Source organism: Spermophilus citellus, assembly GCF_964194105.1.
Source record: "Spermophilus citellus genome assembly, chromosome: 9".
Taxonomy (NCBI): domain Eukaryota; kingdom Metazoa; phylum Chordata; class Mammalia; order Rodentia; family Sciuridae; genus Spermophilus; species Spermophilus citellus.
The window spans coordinates 11,474,322-11,496,528 of NC_138191.1; the positions used below are offsets into that span (position 1 = coordinate 11,474,322).

Below are 22,207 nucleotides of genomic sequence, written 5' to 3' on the forward strand. Positions count from 1 at the left end.
TCCATCTCCCCATACATACCTTCATCCAGCTGCAGTTCAGCATCCTCTCCCCAGCCCTCTGTACCAACAGTGTCAATGTCAATGTCAGCTGCCAGTGCTCCTCCCTTCCCTACCAAGGGAAGGAATAGAAATAAGCTGGTTAGAGCCCAGCAAAGTCTGAAATACGGTCTTCTCTGTAGGCAAGTTGCATCCTTTCAAAAATAGTTGCCTAGGTCTTGTCTGCTTATTATTTTCATATACTGTTTATTTTTGTGGTATATATGTTGTGCTAATTTGTAATAGGTTTCACAGAGAGGGAACAAAAGAGATAACCAGACTTACTGCTACCACAAACTGGCTCTTCCTGCTTACCAGTCTTTGGCTGCCAACTCTTGGAATTTCTTCTTGAGATCTTTGCTAAGTTATCAATGTAGTGTATGCAAAGCATGAGGGAGGTCACAGGGTAGGTGGAGAGATAGAAAAAAGATCAGGGCTGTGCAAAAAATGCACACAGGCTTTTTAGGATCTTATTAGAAATGACTAGTATGTGTATCCAAGAAAATAGGAGGAGGTAAGGGAGGCAGTGGTAGAAGTAGAGAATGGTAGTATACATATACCCACTGGACATAATTAGAGGTAGCTGAATTTGTACTTTAGGACTGCATGTCATAAATGATAAAATATAAACAGACATATATATATATATATATATATATATATATATATATAACATATATATATATAACATATATATATATAACATATATATATATATATGGTAAAACCTAGTGAATATACCAAAATATTTATAAAGGTTACTAGTGGTAGTAGAGGCATCCCTTCTTTCTCTTCTCAACTCCTTTTTATTTTTACTGATCTCAAAAAGCCTTTGTTCATGGGGCTGGGTGTGTAGTTCAGTGATTGAACACTTGCCTAGCACGTGTCAGGTCCTGGGTTCAATTCCCATATCCCAAGCCCCCCCCGAAACACCTGCCCGGCAAAAAAAAAAAAAAAGCCTTTGTTCAGTTTTTTAAGACCATAGCTCTGACATTTCAGTGCTCCACGAGGCTTCATACATACAAAGGACAGATGAAACTAAGTGTTAATGGTACTCTCTAGGACAGTTCTTACAAAACAACAGAAGTGCCATGGAAGAAATGGGCACTGACCCTTGCTGGCAATGGAGCCTTCAAAGAAGCCTTTTGACACAGTCAATAATGGCCAATTGGTATCCAATGGCATGATAGGTGCAGGTGGCTGGAGCAGCTTGGCATTAGGGTCAATGTCTGGGATCTGAGAGGTGAAAGAAGAAAAGAGGTTAAACACAAGAACAGCTCTCAGGAATCTTGTAGAAAAGGTTATTTGAGCTCATCTGTAACCAGGTGGGAAGAATAAAATTTATAGTTTTAAATTGTTCCTAGATCTGAGTTAATCCTATATTCAGAGACACTCATGAAAATAAAGACTCACTGTCTCCTTCTCTGGGTCAAACGTCTCTTTCAGGCTCTCAGCTTCTTCATCTAAGCCATGGGTAGCAGCTGTGAGATAGGCCAGGGACTCTGTAGAAAAAAACAGTTTGTGTTCTAGGCACATTTCCAAGTGAATGTGGTATACTGAGATGACCTTCCAGTGATCCCTATCTTCTGGTATTCAAGTGCTTGCATAATACCCTCCCCCATTTAATTGAAAGCTACTAGCTACTAAAAGACAGAATATGGCAGAAGTGATGGGATATCATTTCCAAGATTAGCTTATGATTCCCCCCTCCCCCGAGAACTGGGGATTAAATCCAGGGGTGCTCTACCACTAAGTTATGACACCAGTACATTTTTACTTTGAGACATGGTCTTACTAAGTTGTCCAGGCCTTGAACTTTCAATCATCCTGCCTCAGATTTGAGTCATTGGGATTACAGGCCTGTGCCACTGTTCTTGGCTGTGGCTTCTATCTAGAGTACTTCTTGCTCACTTACTCTGAAAGAAACCAGTTGCCATGTTGTGAACTGCCCTATTAAGAAGCCAATATGGGGCTGGGGATGTGGCTCAAGCGGTAGTGCGCTCGCCTGGCATGCGTGCAGCCCGGGTTCGATCCTCAGCACCACATACAAACAAAGATGTTGTGTCCACCGATAACTAAAAAATAAATATTTAAAAAAAATTCTCTCTCTCTCTCTCTCTCTCTCTCTCTCTCCCTTTAAAAAAAAAAAAAAAAAAGAAGCCAATATGGGGGCTGGGAATGTGGCTCAAGCGGTAACGCGCACAACTGGCATGCATGGGGCACTGGGTTCGATCCTCAGCACCACATAAAAATAAAACAAAGATGTTGTGTCCACCGAAAACTGAAAAATAAAAATTAAAAAATTCTCTCTTAAAAAAAAAAAAAAAAAAAAAAAGAAGCCAATGTGGCAAGGAAATGATGTCTCCCGGACAGCAGAGAAAGGACCTGAGGAATACCAACACCCATGAGTAGAAGTGGAATTAGGAGAATTCAATCTTGAATATAGACTTCGGATAGACAATGAGCAAGAGCTAAGCCATTCTCCAAACAGTGAGGTAATGAATCTTTGTTGTTTTAAACTACAAATTAAATGCTTGAGACCAGAAGTGTTTCAAAGATTTTCCTCTTTTCAGATTTTGGAATATTGCAGACTTTACTGGTTAATTATCCCTAATCCAGAAATCTGAAACATAAAATGTTTCAAAATCTAAAAATTTTTGACTACCATGTTGGTACCAAGATGTTTTGGATTTTGGAACATTTTGGATTAGGAATGCTCAGTCTGTACCAGGTTTTAGGTAGATCTATTATTGCACATTGATTAATTGGTAATGAATATAGTTACTTATTTTTAAGATAAATCATTAGTGTTCATGACAACCTTGGGTCCTATCATGTCCTACATCTGGCACTTTAACAAGTCATATTGGTTCTATTTTCAAAATAAATCCCAAGCTGGGCACGGTGGTACAGCCCTGTAATCCCCAAGACTGGGGAGGCTGAGGCAGAAAGATTGGGTGTTCAAAGGCAGCCTCAGCAACTTAGCAAGGCCCTATGCAATTTACTGAGACCTTGCCTCAAAATAAAAAATAAAAAGGGCTAAGGATGTGGCTCAGTGGTTAAGTGTCCCAGGGTTCAATACCTGTTACCAAAAACAAAACAAAACCAGAAAAACCAAAATCCTGAATCTGACCATTGCTTATTCCTCCACTAGTTAGTATATTGATCAAACCATAATTTTCACTTTTTTTCTTCCCTAATATATCTCAAACAGTGAATTTAAACAACAACAACAAAGAAGCCTTAAATGCACACATGAATAAATAATGAGTGAAATCTCTACACTGGAAACAAAGGAATTCTAATAACATCCAACCAATTGCATTTTCTAGGGTGTCTGCTCTGAGACTTTAAGGTATTTAAATGAGAAAGCAATAAATTGTACTCTTGACATCTCTAATGTCAATTGTTTGCCTCCTCCTCCTCCTCCTCCTTCTTCTTTTTTTTTTTTTCTGTGGTGCTGCGGACTGAACCCTGGGGCCTTGTGCTTGTGAGGCAGGCATTCTACCAACTAAGCTATATTCCCAGTCCAGTGGTGGGACTTTAAAACCACCTCTTTCACTGGGTATGGTTGTATACTCCTGTAATCCCAGTGGCTTAGGAGGCTGAGGCAGGAGGATCACGAGTTCAAAGCCAGCCTCAGAAACTTAGTGAGGCTCTAAGCAACTCAGTGATACCCTATGCAACTCAGTGATACCCTGTTTCTAAATAAAATATAAAAAAGGGTTGGGGATGTGACTCAGTGGTTGAATGCCTCTGGGTTAAATCCCTGGTACCAAAGAAACAAAAATTAAAATAAATAAATAAAACCACTCCTTTCCCATGACCATTTTCCCAAGGATGTCAGCCAGACTGAATATTCTGGACACACTTCAAATTTGGCTTTGAGAAAATCTTCTGAGCATGGTATACATGTTTCTATTGAAAAAAAGATAAAATAACAATAGAGGGCAATTCCTCACCCCTACACATGAATAACTCAACTTGAACAGAAAACACTCCTAAGGCCCCAAAGAAACCTGGGAGTCTTGGATAGATACTTACTCTGCCCACAGTTCTTTAGGATTCGCACTCGCTCTGACACATCACCCAGGTATAGAGCATTCTGATAATGACCACTCATGTCCTTCCGAATTTCAGCTGCACCAAGTCAATAAGAGACACCAAGTTAGATCTTCTCTCTCTTGTCTATTTGCCCTCCACTGTACCCCCCTTCCCATCTTTCATTTTTAGGCCCTCACCAATCTTCATCATCTTGCGAAGTTTCTCCAGGTTGCCAGTGATAAGGTATAGGAAGGAAAGTTTATCAAAGTTTTTGGTGCGCTGATAGCACATTTCCACAATCTGGTGGTTCCCTTGTAGCAGGGCCACTTCTCCTAGCTTTTCCCAGCAGTTTTTGTCATCCAGTGCTTTGGCTGCTTCCAGAGCAATCTAAAGACACCCAGGATCAGTGTTAACAGGGTACTGCAAAGGATGCTATGACTCAAAACCAAGGACTTAGCAATCAAAGCATTTGCTGAAATAAATTTCCTAAGGAACTTCCTTTACTTTTAAGTACTCCTAGCTTTCACTGTATTTTTTTTTTTAATTGAGAATCCTATCTACAAATAGGATCTTTGGATTCATGAACAGAAGAAATCACAGTATATTATTCTCATCTGCAGAAATTTGCTTTTATGCCAGGTGGACCACGAGTTTAAAGTCAGCCTCAGCAAGATTCTGTCTCAAAATAAAATATATATAAAAAAAGGGCTGGGGATGTGGCTCAGTGGTTAAGTGCCTTTGAGTTCAAACCCCAACACCCCACCCCATACACACATGGAAAAAAAAAAAAAAAAAGAAAAAAGAAATTAGCCTTTACAACAGAATCACTTAGCAGCTGCTGATTCCACAGGGCCAGTTCTTGCTTAGCTATCTTATTTTCTATCTGCCAGATTTGAAGAGCCACAGAGCTTCAAGAAAGGCAGAAGATATAATAAAAGAAGGAAGTACAGAACTGGAAAAACAAGTCTCCTAAGCTCTCTTCTCCTTTGCAAATAATACCTGTACCCTCTGTACCTCAATAAGTAATAAGCACTCTATTGTCTAAACAAGATCAAGTGTCAAGGAAATAATGAGATATATGAAATTTCATGTAATCTTGCTTTTATCCTAGAAATTAGTGAATTCAGACTAAGAATAAAAATATGGTAAATAAAAGTAGAAATAGGCAAACAGCAACAGGAAGATGGTTTAATCTAATAACTAAAAAATTCTATCATTGTAGTTTAAGATGCAAGTTCGGAATAATACCCCACCCCCTGCCCCCAACCCTTTCACCTTCTCTAAAAGTGATCTTGGGGCCGAATGACTATATTCCTCTCACCTCAATGTTTCCACACTCCAGTGCCAAACTAAAGCGAGTTTTCTCATCCTTGACGAAATGCAGTGCCACTTCAGGATAGCCCTTCTTCTGAAGATAAGCAATGATAGACTGGCCAACTAGTTTGGCATTCCTCACCATATGTAGTACCTAGACATTTGGGGTTGGGTAGAGTAGGAAGTAGAGATTACTTACAACAAAAAAGGAATGTTGCCCCTCTTGATACCTCTAGTATGCTTCCTCACTCCATACCTCATCATATTTTCTGTTGATCAGGGCCAGTTTGAATTTGAATTCAGTGGGATCAATGGTGAGTACCCGAGGACGACACTCTCTATCTAGGCAATATACATTGTTGCCCTTTACTCGTGTGACATAGATGGGTAAATCCAGAGTTCGGATGATTCCGTGGTCCCTAAGAATAGGGAGTAGAGATTGCAACTATGAGTAAGTGAGGGAAAAATCTAGCCTGTGAAAAAATGAACAAGCCAAGGGCACATCCTTTTGGGGGTGGGGGGCATTGGGGATTGAATCCAGGGGAGCTTAACTTCAGACACAAATCCCCAGCTCTTTGTATATATTTATGCTTATATAATGTCTGTACACTACAAGTTCATCCTTAGGGGGCTGATGAAGCAACTCAGTTGGCAGAGTACTTGCCTAGCATGTGCAAGGCCCTGAGTTCAACCCACAGTACCACCTCAAAATAAACAAACAACAACAAAACAATAAAAATGCACCCTTAGAAAGCTTTATCAATGTAAAAAGCATTTGAAAGAAGAAACAAAACTGTCACTGCCCACAGATGCTGAGTATTCAAGAAAATAAAATATAAATTAGAAATTAACAGGAGTGTAACAAGGTCTTCAAAATAAAATTGATATCAATCTAACCAAAGAAACACAAAATATCTATAGATAAACTATAAAACTTAATTGAAATGTATTCCACTACCCCCCCCATAAATAAATAAATAAATAAATAAATAAATAAAATCCTAATGTTTAATCTAGAAGTAGTATAAGAAGTTATTTATTAGGGGGAAAAAAGACCACTATATATATGGAAACAAATGCACAAATTCACAAAAAAAGATACAAATTAAAGCAACAAGAATTCATTTTTATAATTCTCTTAGAAATTAGGTGAGTTGAGAAGCTCTCAAGAATTCAGTGCCTTAAGCTGAGCACAGATTTTAAATTTGAGCTAGCCTTAGTAATTTAGCAAAACCCTATGCAACTTAATGAGATGCTGTCTCAAAATTTAAAAAATGAAAAAGACTAAAAGACGCACCCTTGGGTTCAAAAAAATTTTTTTTGGTGCCTTCCCTCTTATATTAAGTGGAGAAATATATTAATAACTACTTAATAGGATTTTTATAAATAAATGTGATAATTCCTGTGAATCATCAAAAAAAAAAAAAAAAACAAAAAAAACCCTTAATTCAAAGACACTTCAAATGACCTAAATGAGAAGCTACTATACCATGTTTACAGATCAGAAAATCAATATTGTAAAGATGATAATTAACTTCAAATTGACATATTGGATGCAACCCAAACTTCAGTTGATTTCATGTTTGGAAAAAAAACAAAAACAAAAAAACCTAGAAAAGATTAGTGGACCTGTTTTATTACATGTGAAGATTTATCATAAAGCTACAATATAAGAAAATGTGAAATCAGAGCAGAGACAGATCACAGAAAAAAATTCTTGCATTTTTTAAAAATTTTTTTAGTTGTAGTTGGACACAATACCTTTATTTATTTATTTATTTTTATGTGGTGCTGAGGATTGAACCCAAGGCCTCTCCCATCTAGGTGAACACTCTACCACTGAGCCACAACCCCAGACCACCAAAATCCTTGCATTTTTGAAAACATGACTTACATGTGACAAAAATGGCACTGTAGAACAATGGGGAAAGGGTAAACTTTTAATAAATGATGCTGGGCAGCTGCTTGATCTTATGGAAAAGTACAGAACTGATCACCTTACATCTCATACCATGTGCAAAAATCAACTTCAGGTAGATTACAAATATAAAAGGCAAAACTATAAACTTTTTGTAAAAAAATATAGAAGAATGCCTTTAAGAATGCCTATAGAGGTCAGTAATTTCTTTTAATATATAGGATACAAAGCCCAACTATCCATAAAGGATAAGATTTCATAAATTTACACTAAAATTAATTTCTATTGCTTTATTAAGGGATAACAAAAATAGAATCAGAAAACATGCTATAGGAGATTTTAATATTTGTAACAGCCCTGACAAAGGATTGATATCCAAATATATTAAGAACTCACACAAATTAACAACAAAATAAAATGGGAAAGATTAGGTAACTGGGAAAGAATAGATAACTCAATGGAAAAATAGAGTAAAGCCAGGTGCCGTGGTACACACCTGTAATCCCAGCTACGGGAGAGGCAGTGGGAACAGGATTACAAATTGGAGGCTGGCCTGGGCAAACAAGATCACCTTAGAAAGGAATGGGAATATAGCTCAGTGGTGGAGTACATGCCTAACAAGCACGAGGCCCAGGGTTTGATCCCCAATATTGGGGAATACCAAAAAAAAAAAAAAAAAAAAAAAAACCCCAACAACAACAAAATCATAAAAATGAGATACCCTTACACATCTATCATATGCACAAAAATAAAAGTGTCATATACCTGGTAAATGAGAAGGTATGTATACTCTATGGTGCAGCAATTCTACTCTGGTATACATTCCAGAGAAATGGATGTATGTGTGTACCAGAAAATATGTAAAAGGATGTTTAAAAGAGAATTGTTGTAATAGTCAAAAACTAGAATTCACTTAAATATCCCTTAAGAATAGCAACTCACACATGGTATAATCATATGATGAGACATTATATAATAATGAAATAAATAAATTAGAGGTACGGGATGAAAAAATCTTATAAAGAAAATATTGAGCAAGATAAAAATAATATATTCAGTATAATTTCACTCATGTTCACTATACAAATTGTTTGCCATTCTATATATTTAAAAGTTATAAAATTTTCTACATTTGGGTTATAGTTCACAATTTTATTTCTTTTTTTAAAATTTTTATTTATTTATTTGTATGTGGTGCTGAGGATCAAACCCAGGGCCTCAGACATGCCAGGCAAGTGCTCTACCACTGAGCCACAACTCCAGCCCCACAATTTTATTTCTACCTTTTTTTTTTTTAAATCTTGTTTTTCTGAGACAGGGTCTCATTAAGTTGCCCAAGCTGGCCTCGAACTCTTGATCCTCCTGCCTTAGCCTCCCAAGTAGTTGGGATTGCAGGTATATGTCATGATTTTCTGGTATCACAATTTAAAAAAAAAAAAAATTTAATCCTCTTTCTTTTTAAAATAATTTTTAGTTGTAGGTGGACACAATACCTTTATTTTTATGTGGTGCTGAGGATCAAACTGAGTGCCTCATATGTGCTAGGCAGGTGCTCTGAACTCATAAATATGAGATACTCTTATTTTGTGCATCTATCATATGCACAAAAATAAAAGCGTCATATACCTGGTAAATGAGAAGGTATGTATACTCTATGGTGCAGCAATTCTACTCTGGTATACATACGAGGCACCCAGTCCTGGCCTCACAATTTTAAAAGAGATAGAAAAAAGAATATACTGATGTCTCTAGTACATATGTGCCAGACAAGGCTTTTCCATGAAGGAAGCTCATAGAGGACTTCAGTGACATCTTGAGATAGGACAGGGAGTTTTAAGAAGCTACCTTCTCCTGCTCTGTATTCCAGATAATTAACTTACCCAGTGGTGACAGCATATTTGATGTGGTTGCTTGTGGTATAGATAAACACCCCACTTTCATCCCAGGCCCCACTCTTGACACGAATATTCTCATGAATGTTACATAGAGCATCCAGTTTGCGGTTACAGATCACAATGGCTGTAAGAGGCAAAGGGCATGAGTGCTCTGTTGGACAGAATGAGTGCAGCAGACTGGCAGGGATGGGGGAGGGAGGGAGTGGGCTCTAAATCAGGGTGGATATATGAAAACTTACCATGTTTGGCCAGTAGTGCTACATGAGACATGTCTGCTGACCAGATAACATATTTCACCTTAGAAATTTTCACAGATGCCAGAGTCCTGAAATGAGAGAGAAGGTCAAACATGTATAGATCTGACTCCTGGGTCTAGGGTTAAAACCTATGTCCTTTTTGTTAAATTTTTTTTTTTAAGTTATAGATGGATAAAATATCTTTGTTTATTTATTTTTATGTGGTGCTAGGGATCAAACCTAGTGTCTCACACGTGAGAGGCAAACTCTCCACCACTGAGTTATAACCCCAGCCTAAGATCTAGGTCCTTTTATCCTCACACATAAACCTCAATTTCTCAATGTAATACCAAATAAACATTTTCTGCATAGTAGCTCTGTAACTTAAAAATTTGGCTTGCATTATACTTCTCCTCTTTTCAAGCCCTTGCCTCTCATTTTCTCATATTATTAGGGATATTTACATACTTCATCACTGGATTGTAAACCCCTTTAAGCACAAGAACTGTGCCATTAACCTTGGTATCCCTCTTTTTTCCTTGGGAGAGAAAAGATCCCACTAAAGTTGTCCACTCTCCCCCACTATATGCTTGTTTTTTTACAGGCACCTATCATGTTACCGTTTCTGCTGTACATCAAAGAGTGTGATGGAATCTGCATCTCGAAGTAGAAGATTGCCTGTGCCAGCATAGAAGATCTCATCACAGTTGGGCACCTGTACCTTTTTGGTGATCTCATTTTTCAAATTCTTGATCAGAAGCTAAAAGGAATGTTAAAGTATTAGGAGAAAAAGTGACTATATAAAATGATGACAGCTAATGACATCCCTCAGCAATTATTCCTTAGCTTCAATAAACTAAGTATATTTCTCCTCTGTCCAAGTTAATCACACATCAGGTAGACAGATCATTCCAAAAGCCTTTCTAAGGGTCTTAATATCATTAAAAAAAGAAAGAAAAAAATTCTGAAGTCCAATGAAACTTGAGATTCTCAGACAACCAGAGAGAGAAAACAGTACTTAGAGGGTTAATTTTTTTTTTCTATTATTTATTTTTTAGTTTTTGGCGGACACAACATCTTTGTTTGTTTGTGGTGCTGAGAATCGAACCGGCGGCAGCCGCACCGCGTGCCAGGTGAGCGCTACCGCTACCGCTTGAGCCACATCCCCAGCCCCAGAGGGGGTAAAATTTTTGTTTATCTTGTGCTGAATCTATTACATTTCAAGTTCCAATGGCGATAGGTCAAGTAGAGAGATCTACTTATCGTCCAGCCCACCCATTTCAAATTTGATTCTGATTTTGGCTTTGCTCAAATGGTCAAGAGTGACTTTATCTTGCTTCTTAAGCCCAAAGCTACAGTAATATCAACTCAAATCAATAAGCTTTAAATCTGTCCCCCAGGGGGTTAGCTCAGGGCTAGGAATAAAGGTAGAGCCAATAGATGAGAACCACAGCTGTCAGTGGGGGATAAGGAAAAAACAGTACTTTTTATTTTGCAATACACAGGCCATTGCCACCACACTCCCCAAACTGGTTTCAGCTTTTAGTCTTAACTTACCGAATGCATTCGATCTAGGACAGCAAACCTATTTCGAGCAACCCAAACGGCTGTCAGGCCTGACGATCGCTTCCCTTCAGGGGCTGAAGAGAACAAAATCAAAGGGTAGGAGCATGTGGTGACTACTAGCAGGTGACAGAGTCAGATGCCACAGAGCTGCCAGTCTTGCTGGCTGCCATCTTGGCTTTGCCAGTTCAGCTGCTTCCTAACTAATTCAGCCATAACCTGAGGCTATTGTCAAGTGACTTTTCCCTACCAGTCCCCTCCAAACTCCAACCCCCACCCCTGCCAAGCCTCTTTCCTCTTGGCCAAGTGGCTGCACTTCAGCCAACACCATATACTGGCAGAAGGGCTGCCCATCTTGAGAGACAGCACACTCCATCAAGCTAACGAGCAGGGCCTCCCTGGCCAAGCTGTGGCACAGCAAGCAGCCTGTCAATGTCCCAGGACCTCCTATCAGAACATACTGGAGTAGAGGCAGCCCCCTCCCCAGGTTGCAGCTGCTCGCTGCTTTTAACATGCAAATGTAGACCTCCTAGTAAGGCACAGTGGGGCAGAGCACTCCCAACCAAATCTTGACAAGCGAATTCTATGCACTAAGCTGTTGCTCTGTTAAGTGTTAAAGACTTATTACCCCAAAGAGAGTTCCTCATTTTCTGGTGGTTGATTAGAATTTTCCAATGGACACCCCTCTCTACCCTCTGAGAAACTTGTGAAAGATGCATTGAAATATTCTTTCGTATATTATAACAGCAGAAATCTGGACAAAACATGCTGGTCAGCCTTGCCTTATATTTCTCTGGCACCTGGAGTGGCAGACAATTTGAAAAACTAATTATCATAACCAACATTCCCTGTTTTAGGGGTCAGGGAACAACACTACTCCAGCTTTTGCTTTTTCTTCCTCTGTTTCCCAACAAAGAGTCAAACCTTATAAATTATTATCTCCCTCAAAGGATGGAGAACAGAAAAGTGATAATGATAATAATAATAATAATAATAACAAGATATAATAATATATACAATAATAATAACTAAACAAAATATTTTAAACTAATAATTGTAAACAGATCTGGGGGGACAAAAGCAAGGGAGTAGGTTGGGAAGAACCAAATCACAAGATTTAGTCAGAACTGGCTTAAATGACTAATTTGTAAGGGGGATTTTGACTTACGGACACCAAATATATAGAGATTTTTCTCTGTCAGTATGAGCACATTTAAAAGAAGGTGAATAGGATTAACAATAATGACCTGAGGCACCCACAAAAGGGACAGAGCTAGCAAAACATTTCTTGAGAATGTGTTGATGGGGTCTAAAATATGATCAAAGTCTGCTAGTGAAAGTGGGGACCTGTAGAATAAATCTCTGATATGCTAAAGTCTATAAACCCCCTGGAGGAAGATCACTGATAGGAGCAGAAGCCAGAGTGAAATCCATTCTGAGAATGTTTTGTCAGCAAGTTCTAATAGTAAGAACATCAACAAGGGATAGTGGTGATGAAAGAGGTAGGCAAGGGTCTCAGCTGGATCCTGGGATCCCAGGTGGGGCCCTGGGCTGTTAGCAGCCTCATCTTTTTGACGTGCAAAAGGAAGCAAATCGGATCTGGATGTGGATAGAAGAGTATAAATCCCTAGTCCCAGGATGAGACATTGCAAGATTGGAACCACATTTTTAAATAAATGAAACTACCAGGGTGAAAGTCATATCAGCTGACAATAAACTAGGATAACATGCTGTGCTGAAAGAGAAAATGGAGAGTTTCTAATAACCAAATTATAAAATATATATATCTAGCTGGGGTAATAAAATGGAGGGGAAACATGAATATTTCACACCATGGTCGCCTCTGATGTAACTGTCAGCAGCACCTGCCAACAGACATGAGTGATGTGACCACAGCCTGGGGATGGGATGTGAAAACCTTGAAAAAGAATAATGATGTGGGTAAGGAGAGCTGGAAGCAGGCTTAGGTAGACAAAGAGCATGCTTACCATCAGGATTCTGCGAATCAGCATCTTTGGGGATGGTGTATAGATCATAGGTACTATTCTCTAAATTGCTGGCTCTCTGTAGGAGAAAAGGGAAATTAAAATGTTAGTGAGGAGCACCCAAGATACCAGTTTATTCTAACAGAGAAAACAGTTCCATTACACAGACAACAATATGAAACTATACTTTCATCCCCCTTCACCCAGACAGTATTCAAATGTTGCCACATCTAAGAATTATAAAGCTCTTAGCTAAACAACTCAGCAATGATATTTTCTTTATCCTTTAAAGAGGCAGATTTTATCTGAATGAAAACCAGGATTGCCCTTTTCCACAAATCAAAAGCCTAAGATCCCTGACATTCCAGAGTCCCACCTGAATTATGCTTATCAACATAAAAAAGTTTGCTTGAGGGCTGGGGATGTGGCTCAAGCAGTAGTGTGCTCGCCTGGCATGCGTGCGGCCTGAGTTCAATCCTCAGCACTACATACAAACAAAGATGTTATGTCCGCTGAAAACTAAAAAATAAATATTAAAAAATTCTCTCTCTCTCTCTCTCTAAAAAAAAAAAAAGTTTGCTTGAGAGAGGAAAAAAAAAATGCCAGGGGAATATGGGAATTGCCATAAGAATATGGGACTGCTAGATATTAAGAGAATGACCAAGATTGGACACTAGAGGTTATATGGGAAAAGATGTTTTAATTCTTTTAAATTTGGCCACCTGGGCACTGAAATTAAAATGGTCTTTTTTTTTTCCCCCTTTTTTTCTTTTTGAAAATTGTATGACAAGAAAGGCTTTGATGGGGCTGGGGTTGTGGCTCAGTGGTAGAGCACTTGCCTCGCACATGTAAGGCACTAGGTTCGATCCTTGGCACCACATAAAAAATAAACAAAATGAAGTTATTGTGTTCATCTACAGCTAAAAATATTATTTTTAAAAAATAATATTTTATTTTTTAATTGTAGATGGACAGTATCTTTATTTTATTTTTATGTGGTGATGAGGATCGAACCCAGGGCTCGCACATGCTAGGCTACCGCTGAGCCACAACCCCAGCCCTAAAAATATTCTTAAAAAAAAAAAAAAAAAAAAAGGCTTTGATGACTCTGAAGGCAACTTCATTGAAAAGAACCCCCTTCCAAAATCTATTTTCCCCCAAAGGGAGAGATCAATATAAGCATCTCCTTTGCATGGGATACAGTTGTAAACTGTCTCTTCAATCACTTGCAGTAATCTGGGTTATTCATCTTGAGGCTTCATTAAGTTTAGATATTATATTAGCCTTATGAAAGATTCATGTTCACAAACCTTCAATTTCCTTATGACAACTGAAGCCTTTCTAGTTTATGCTTAGTTTGTGTTCACTTGCAAAATGACCATTAAATAGCTTTTAAAAAGTCATTACAGTTTCACTCTGGGGATCAGAAAGATAACTAAGGAGAATTTAGGAGGAATCCATAGGTTACTTACTGTACACAACAGGACTGCATTTTCTGCTGGATTGTATGACATATTAAAAACTGGAAACTTGGACCCACTAGAGATATATATAGAAAAAGGAGAAAACAGAATAGGTATAAGAATAGAAGAAAGCAATTATCCTTTCATTTTTAATTTATTCATTTATTTGGTTCTGGGAATTGAACCCAGGGATGCTTTACCATTGAGCTACAACCCCAGTCCTTTTTATTTTGGGACAGGGTCTTGCTAACTTACTGAGGGTCTTGCTAAGTTGCAGAGGCTGACCCCAAACTTGCCATCCTTCTACCTCAGTCTCTAAGGTCATTAGGATTATAGGCATGTGCCACCACACCCAGCACTTCTTATATTTTTAAAAATTTTTTTGTTTTAATTTAATTAGTTATACATGATAGTACAATGACATTGATATATCATACATTTGAATCAGAAGGGATATAATTTCTCATATTTCTGAGTGTACAGGTTGCAGAATCATATTGGTCGTGCAGTCACATGTATACACATGGCAATAATAATGTCTGTTTCATTCTACTATCTTTATATACAAACTCATCACTTTTATAAATATAATTAAAAATTGAATTATTTTCTCCTCCTTTTTGTAGGGCTTGGGAGCTCATTGCAAGCCCTAATACAAGTCAAATTATTCAATAAAAGGTAGGGTCAGCAATCACTATAGTGAGTGGGATTGGTTCTGCTTGGGTACAAATTCCTACACATAATTGCAATGGACACCACAGAGTAACTTGATGTGATGTCTCTGGCTGGTTTCTCCTGTCCCTTGGATTGTTCTCATAAACCCATCTTTTTATTGTAGTGATGCTAGAGGGTGGTTATCAAACTCGCATGCCAATGTTTGCCACTATGAATGTTTCAGCATGCTGATACAGCTGGCTTTCCAAAAGGACAGTTCCTTTTGCCAGGCATCCCAGAGGTTATCATATCTTCACAATTAAGAGTTTCCGGAGACATATATTCTCGTTTAGAGTTGTGTACATTTTGCTGGAAAGCAAAGAAAGAGTTATGGAAAACTAAAACTCTTTTATAAACCTCCATTATGGTACTTACCCTGTACTATAATCATTTAGGTCTATTAAACCACTATGTTATGAGATCTCTCAAGGCAGATATGCTAAATAAAGGTTAAAAGGCCCATCTCCGTTCGGGCGTGGCGGTGGATACCTGTAATGCCAGCAGCTCAAGAGGCTGAGGCAGGATTACTAGTTCAAAGCCAGCCTCAGCAACAGTGAGGCGCTAAGCCACTCAATGAGACCCTGTCTCTAAATAAAATATAAAAAAGGACTAGGATGTGGCTCAGTGAGGAAGCACCCCTAGGTTCAATCCCTAGTACCTGCACCCACCAAAAAAGGCATGTCTCCAATTTGGGATACTCTCTTTATCATGAACGTTTTTCTGGTTTACAAACTATAACAGTACAATTTCCTCCCCACGCAGGGTCAATCACTAGCACTCTCAACAGAGAAATTCCCATTTTACTTCTGGTCACCTCCTTATTTGCCATGCTAGGGTTTAAGCTGAGCAGGGTTATCGTTTGGGGATTTCATCTGTGATAGGAGGTGAGATCCAAAGGTCATTTAAAAGAAAGAGCCCCGTTTTGGGGCAATATATCACAGTGACTGATGAAAAGGTTTGTAAAAATAGAAACAAGTCAGATTTACCTCCTCAACTGCATTACAGCTACATCCTTAGAACTGTTGAAATCCAGCTGACGTAAGAATCGGTCCTTGACATAATGCAGCATGTTGCCATGCACAGCATAAGCTGGCCGTTCCCGTTCTAGCTTAAACACAATCATGCCACCATCGTGACCTGGGGGATAGGAAACAGTGAGAAAAGAATTAACTATAGGGGGAAAAAAAAAAAAGCTGGCACCAGGAGATGCACAAGGATGATTATATATGTAAGCAAAAATTAAGACAAGACACCTGCTATGGTTTGGATGTGGTCTGTCCCTCAAGGATTCATGTGCGGGAAATATGATCTTATTGTGGCAGTGCTGAAGTGCTAGAATTTTAAAGAACAGAGCTTAATAGAATGTGACTAGGTCATTAGAAGGTGAACCCTCAGAAGGGATTAATGTAGTTGTCTCAGTACAGTGATCAGTTCCCTTGAGAGTAGGTTGTTACACTAAGAGAGTAAGCCTGGTCCCTAAATCTTCTCTGGCTTCTTTCTGGCAATGGGATCTCTCCTTGCCCACACTACTGCCAGGATGGTGTCAGCCATGCTGTGACACAGCCAAGAAGTCATCACAAGAGGACAAAGAGTTGTGGCTGCCTAATCTTGGACTTTAGACCTCCAAAACTCTTGAGATAAATAAACGTCTTTTTAAAAATAAAATAAAATATCCAGTGTTAGGGGTTTTGTTACAGCAACAGAAAAAACATTAATACAATACCTAAATGCATCCCTTATTTGCCTGAATTCTCACAATTCTTGAAATCTATTTTTTGGTTGTGGGGGGCTACTGGGGATTGAACCCAGGGTCACTTAAACACTGAGCTACATACCAGCCCTTTTTATTTTTTATTTTGAGACAGGGTATTGCTAAGTTGCTAAGGCTGGCTTTGAACTTATGATCCTCCAGCCTTAGCCTCCCAAGATGCTGATATTATAGGCATACACCACCACTCCCAGCCTTGAAATCTTTATTTAAATAATTCTCTGTGAGGGCTGGGGATGTGGCTCAAGCGGTAGTGCGCTCGCCTGGCATGCGTGCGGCCCGGGTTCGATCCTCAGCATCACATACAAAGATGTTGTGTCTGCCGAGAACTAAAAAATAAATATTAAAAAATTCTCTCTCTCTAAATAATTCTCTGTGAATACTTTCTTAATACTAAATCACACTGCCACATTTAGACACATCCTTCTCTGTAAGTCCCTAAAACTTTTATAGACTTCATTATCTTATCTCTATACTGTTAAATCTCTCACTTCCATTATACCATTAGTTCACTGAAGGCAAAAAAAAATTGCAATAATTTCTATCCTTTATCAGTCCCTAGTAAATAAAAAGAGCAAAGGTATTTGTTAAAAAAATGAATGCTAGTGTTAAAGGCCTTTATGGTTCTGTTTTTTAAAATGTTTTGCTCTTACTATATTAGCATTGTCCATCCCTTAAAGAAATACTCTATTCTTATACTCTTAAGTGACATAAACCAGTGTCACTTCCCTGTCCAAAATCTTTCAATGGTTTTCCACTCACTCAGGATAAAAATCACCAAGTTCCAATCATGATTTATAAGATAATGCACAATTTGGGGTAAAATTGGGGGTTCATAACCCACTTCAATCTAATGTATGAAGTATGATATGTCAAGAGCTTTGTAATGTTGTGAACAACCAATAAAAAAAAAAAAAATAAGATAATGCACACTCAGGCTGGGCGTGGTGGAACATGCCTGTAATTCTAGCAGCCTGGGAGGATGACGCAGAAGGATTTCGAGTTCAAGGCCACCCTCAGCAACTTAGTAAGACCCTGTCTCTAAATAAAATATAAAAAGGGCTGGGATGTGGCTCAGTGGTTATATTCCCCTGATTTCAATCCCCGTACCAAGAATAAGAATAATAATAATGATGATGATGATGCACACTCTGGTGTGTCTCCCCTTGGCTCATCATAATTCTACTGATCTCTGATATTCTCTTAACATGCTAAGCACTTCTCTTTATTATCCTACTATATGTTCTTTGCATTTGCTCTTCCATTGTCTCATTCCTTTTCACTTTTCTAAACACTAAATATACAGTAGTGGTTCCCACATTTGTTCCTATTTATCATCCTCTCCTTAATTTTGATATTTTTCTTCAAAGCATTTTTTTTAAACCATGCATCACTTTATATATTTATTATTTATGGTCTATCTCCCCTAACTACCAATAAAAGCTACGTAAAGACAAAGGCTTTATTTTAAATACTGCTTTAACACTAGAACCCGGAACAGGGCCTACCACTTAATATGTATTTGTCAAACAAATGAATAAGCTTCTCAGCCTGAGATTCTAAGTGTCCTGTATTAGCCTCCTATGAGCTCCTAGGAGCTACTCAAAGAGAATGAGCTTTACCATTAAAGGAATCTTGGTAGAGAAAGAGCACTAAATACTACCACTCCAAGAAAAGGAATAATAGTATTTAGTGACTCTGAATTCTACTGTGTGTTTACTAGAGACAAAGCTAATGAAGAATTACTTTCAAGTAATTTGAACTAAAGCAACAACAAAGAAGGAGGAGGAGGAGGAAGTGGTGGTGGTAGTAGTAGTAGTAATAATAATGGCCCTTACCTGCTGCAAAGAGGTTAAGGTTGGGGTGGGCAGCTAAGACCCAGAAACGATCATGGTCCCTCCGGAAGGTCTGAACCCCAGTCCTAGGAAAGCAAACGGTAGACAAAGAACATTAATTTCCTAGGAATCTTCAGCTGACCACATGCAAGAATAGTGAATGGTGAACCTGCAAGGCGATTTAAAAAGTCAATCAGGTGTGTATGATAAGTAAAGGCATATATCATATCAAAGTCTATGAACGAACAGAAGAGGAAACTTCAAACTGATCCTATTATCATCATTATTATTATTATTGGGGGTTCTGGGGATTGAACCCAGGTTCAGTCCAACTGAGCTCTATCCCCAGCCCCCACCACCCTATTATTTTGATACTTCAATTCTCCCTATTCATCCTAAGTATTTTACTGTATTGTTTCTTTTTTTTTTTTTTTTTAAAGAGAGAGGAGAGGGGGAGAGAGAGAGAGAGAGAGAGAAAGAGGGAATTTTTTTATTTGTTTATTTTAGTTCTCGGCGGACACAACATCTTTGTTGGTATGTGGTGCTGAGGATCGAACCCGGGCCGCACGCATGCCAGGCGAGCGCGCTACCGCTTGAGCCACATCCCCAGCCCCTGCTGTATTGTTTCATTTCATATTTCTTATTTCTGTTGCTAAAGAACTGGGGAGAAAGGAGAGAGAAAAATGCTCAAATTCAGAGGAGGAAAATAATATACACAGAGATTTCTATTTGATAGAAAATTAATAAATGTCGATCTCTAGGTCTCTTCAAGTTTTTATAATTTATTATTTGATTTCTACACATGTTAAAGATGATGAGAGAAAAAAAGGAACATTATAATCTAATTTTCACTTTCTTTTGGTATGGAAATTAAACTCAGGGGTGATTTACCACTGAGCTACATCCCCAGTCCTTTTTTTAAATTTTATTTTCTGTAGTTGTAGATGGACAGAATGCCTTCATTTTGTTTGTTTATTTTGATGTGGTGCTGAGGATCGAACCCAGTACTACCACTAAGCTATAGCGCCATCCCCATCCCCAGTCCTTTTTAAAATTTGTTTGGGGACAGGATTTCAAAAAGTTGCCCAGGCTGGCCTTGAACTTGCAATCCTCCTGCTTCAGCCTCCTGAGTTGTTGGAGTTATAGGTGTGCACCACTACACCCAAGTTCTAATCTGATTTTTACAGGGAGAAAGTAAGAAAGAGAAAGGGGGCTATTCTCATTGGTTTGGTCACACAACATCAGTAAATCCCTTACCGCTTAGACATATCCCAGACTCGAATACTCTTGTCTTCTGAATTGCTGAGGATCAACTCTTGGCGAGGGTGGAAGACAGCACAAGACACATTGTTGTAATGGCCCCGACAGGTGTCAACCTCCCATGCCTTTGATTCTGAAGGATGAAAGAGAATTAGGTTATTGCAATTCCCTATTACTATACAACAATCTTCTTAACCAAGTTCTAGGTACCACTACAAAATACTAAAATTAACTTCTAACGGGGCATTTTTTTTCTCTCTTCTTCCTTTTCCTTTGTTTCTTAAAATATTTTTTTTTAGTTGTAGATGGACACAGTATCTTTTTATTTATTTATTTTTTATGTGGTACTGCGGATCAAACCCAGGGCCTCATGCATGCAAGGCAAGCACTCTACCACTGAGCTACAACCCAGGACCTTTCTACCTTTTTAAAATCCCTTTGGTGCTGAGAATCAAACCCCAGGTTTTGCACATGTTTGGCATAATCTGAGCTATACAACCAGCCTGAAAATATAGGAATTTTCTTCATTTGAGTCTTTTAATCTTTATGTCTCTGTCCTTTCATACCAACCCTCCCAGCAATTATAAAACCTCTGTTCCATCATTCTTCAGGTTTTTTATCCTGTTTTATTTGTCCTGATAGCATTTGTCACTAGTTGCCATTTTAGAACAAATGTAAACTCCATGACAGAAGCTTTATTTATTTTTTGTGGTGCTGGGGTTTGAAACCACGGCCATGTGCATGCCAAGCAAGCCTTCTACCATTGACCATACAAAAAAAGATGGAAGAAAAAAGGCAATGCCAATGTTCCCAGAATTAGCATAAGATAATAACCTAAGGTAGGAAGGCAGGTCAAAATATAGCAGATTAGCTACTTAGGGCTAACTGTCAATTTCTACCCCTTCCCCCCCTTTTTTCAGTACTAGAGATTGAATGCAGGGCCTTGTGCATGCTAGACTAGTGGTCTACCACTAAGCTATAGCCCCAGTTCCCAGCAGTCAATTTCTTAAGACACGGTGATACTCTTCATTGTGGTTCACTCACCATTCATGCGCCAAATCTTCACTTGACGGTCATCTGCCCCAGATACAATAAGGGGCATAGTGGGGTGGAAGGCAGCCCAGTTTACTCCACGATCATGACCCTATTTAAAAAAAAATAATAATAGTTTTTTTCAAAACAGCTTTATAACTATCAGACAAAGCAAATCAATGAACCATGCTGGTAGTTGTAAAAGATGTCTCTAATTTACTCTTTATGTCAAAACTCAAGGGACCATGCCACTATGTAAGGTTTTGAACGTTAGAATTACCAACCATGTCAACCTACCCAATATTATTCTAATCCTCATGGGAATTTCCAGATATTTCTACCCCTAAATTCAGTTTCATTTAGGATATTTTTGCCTTGTTTTTTTTTTCTTTTCTTTTTTTTTTCTACTATATCTTATTTCTCTAATTATTAACCTCAAGTATAAAAACCTGTTTTAGGTGGGTATAGAGGCACACGCCTGTGATCCCAGCTGCTGGGAAGGCTGAGGTAGCAGGATTGCAGGTTTGCATCCAACCAGGGCAACTTAGCAAGACCCTGTCTCAAAATCAAATGGGGAAGAAAAAAAACAAGACTGGGGATGAAGCACAGTGGTATTAGGCAAGTGGCACTGCCAAAACTAAAAGCTATTTTATAACTTAATGCAGAAATTCTCAACATGTAGTCCAAAAACTTTTGGATTATTCCCAGGATTTCTTTAGAAAGCCTGTAAGATCAAAACTATTTTCATAATAAATACTAAGACTTCACTTTCTTTTCATTCTTATTGTGTAAGAATGAGTATAAAACTGAGTTTTTGGGAGGCTACATGACAGGCGATAATATCACTCTACCAGCAAATGAATGTGTGCTGACATAGTTCATGTTTTGTTTAATTTTCTGCAGTACTGAAGATTGAATCTAGGACCTCATACACACTAGGCAAGCACTCTACCTCTGAGTATACAGCCCAGCCCTTTTTAAAATTTTGAGATAAGGTCTCCCTAAATTGCTCAAGCTGAGCTCAAACTTGTGATCCTCATGTCTCAATCTCCTAAGTAGCTGGCATTACAGGAATGTGTCACCATGCCTGACTTTGTTCATGTTTTAAAAAGTTCTTGGTTTTAGGCTTGGGTCATAGCTCATG

At 38.4% G+C, this 22,207-nt stretch overlaps 1 protein-coding gene across 1 annotated transcript in view; it reads right to left on the reverse strand.

The window, feature by feature from the left end:
• COPA (COPI coat complex subunit alpha) overlaps positions 1-22,207 on the reverse strand; it is a 46,004-nt gene that overhangs the window by 5,762 nt on the left and 18,035 nt on the right. The window contains exons 8-24 of the mRNA XM_081306519.1: positions 21,076-21,175; positions 20,029-20,164; positions 18,775-18,857; positions 16,155-16,305; positions 14,464-14,530; positions 12,995-13,070; positions 11,001-11,083; positions 10,064-10,203; positions 9,447-9,532; positions 9,193-9,331; positions 5,651-5,813; positions 5,402-5,548; positions 4,278-4,467; positions 4,081-4,176; positions 1,450-1,538; positions 1,149-1,272; positions 20-109 (exon numbers count right to left, since the gene is read on the reverse strand). Coding sequence (XP_081162645.1) covers positions 20-109; positions 1,149-1,272; positions 1,450-1,538; positions 4,081-4,176; positions 4,278-4,467; positions 5,402-5,548; positions 5,651-5,813; positions 9,193-9,331; positions 9,447-9,532; positions 10,064-10,203; positions 11,001-11,083; positions 12,995-13,070; positions 14,464-14,530; positions 16,155-16,305; positions 18,775-18,857; positions 20,029-20,164; positions 21,076-21,175 — 1,960 coding nt within the window. The remainder of the gene's footprint in view (positions 1-19; positions 110-1,148; positions 1,273-1,449; positions 1,539-4,080; positions 4,177-4,277; positions 4,468-5,401; positions 5,549-5,650; positions 5,814-9,192; positions 9,332-9,446; positions 9,533-10,063; positions 10,204-11,000; positions 11,084-12,994; positions 13,071-14,463; positions 14,531-16,154; positions 16,306-18,774; positions 18,858-20,028; positions 20,165-21,075; positions 21,176-22,207) is intronic.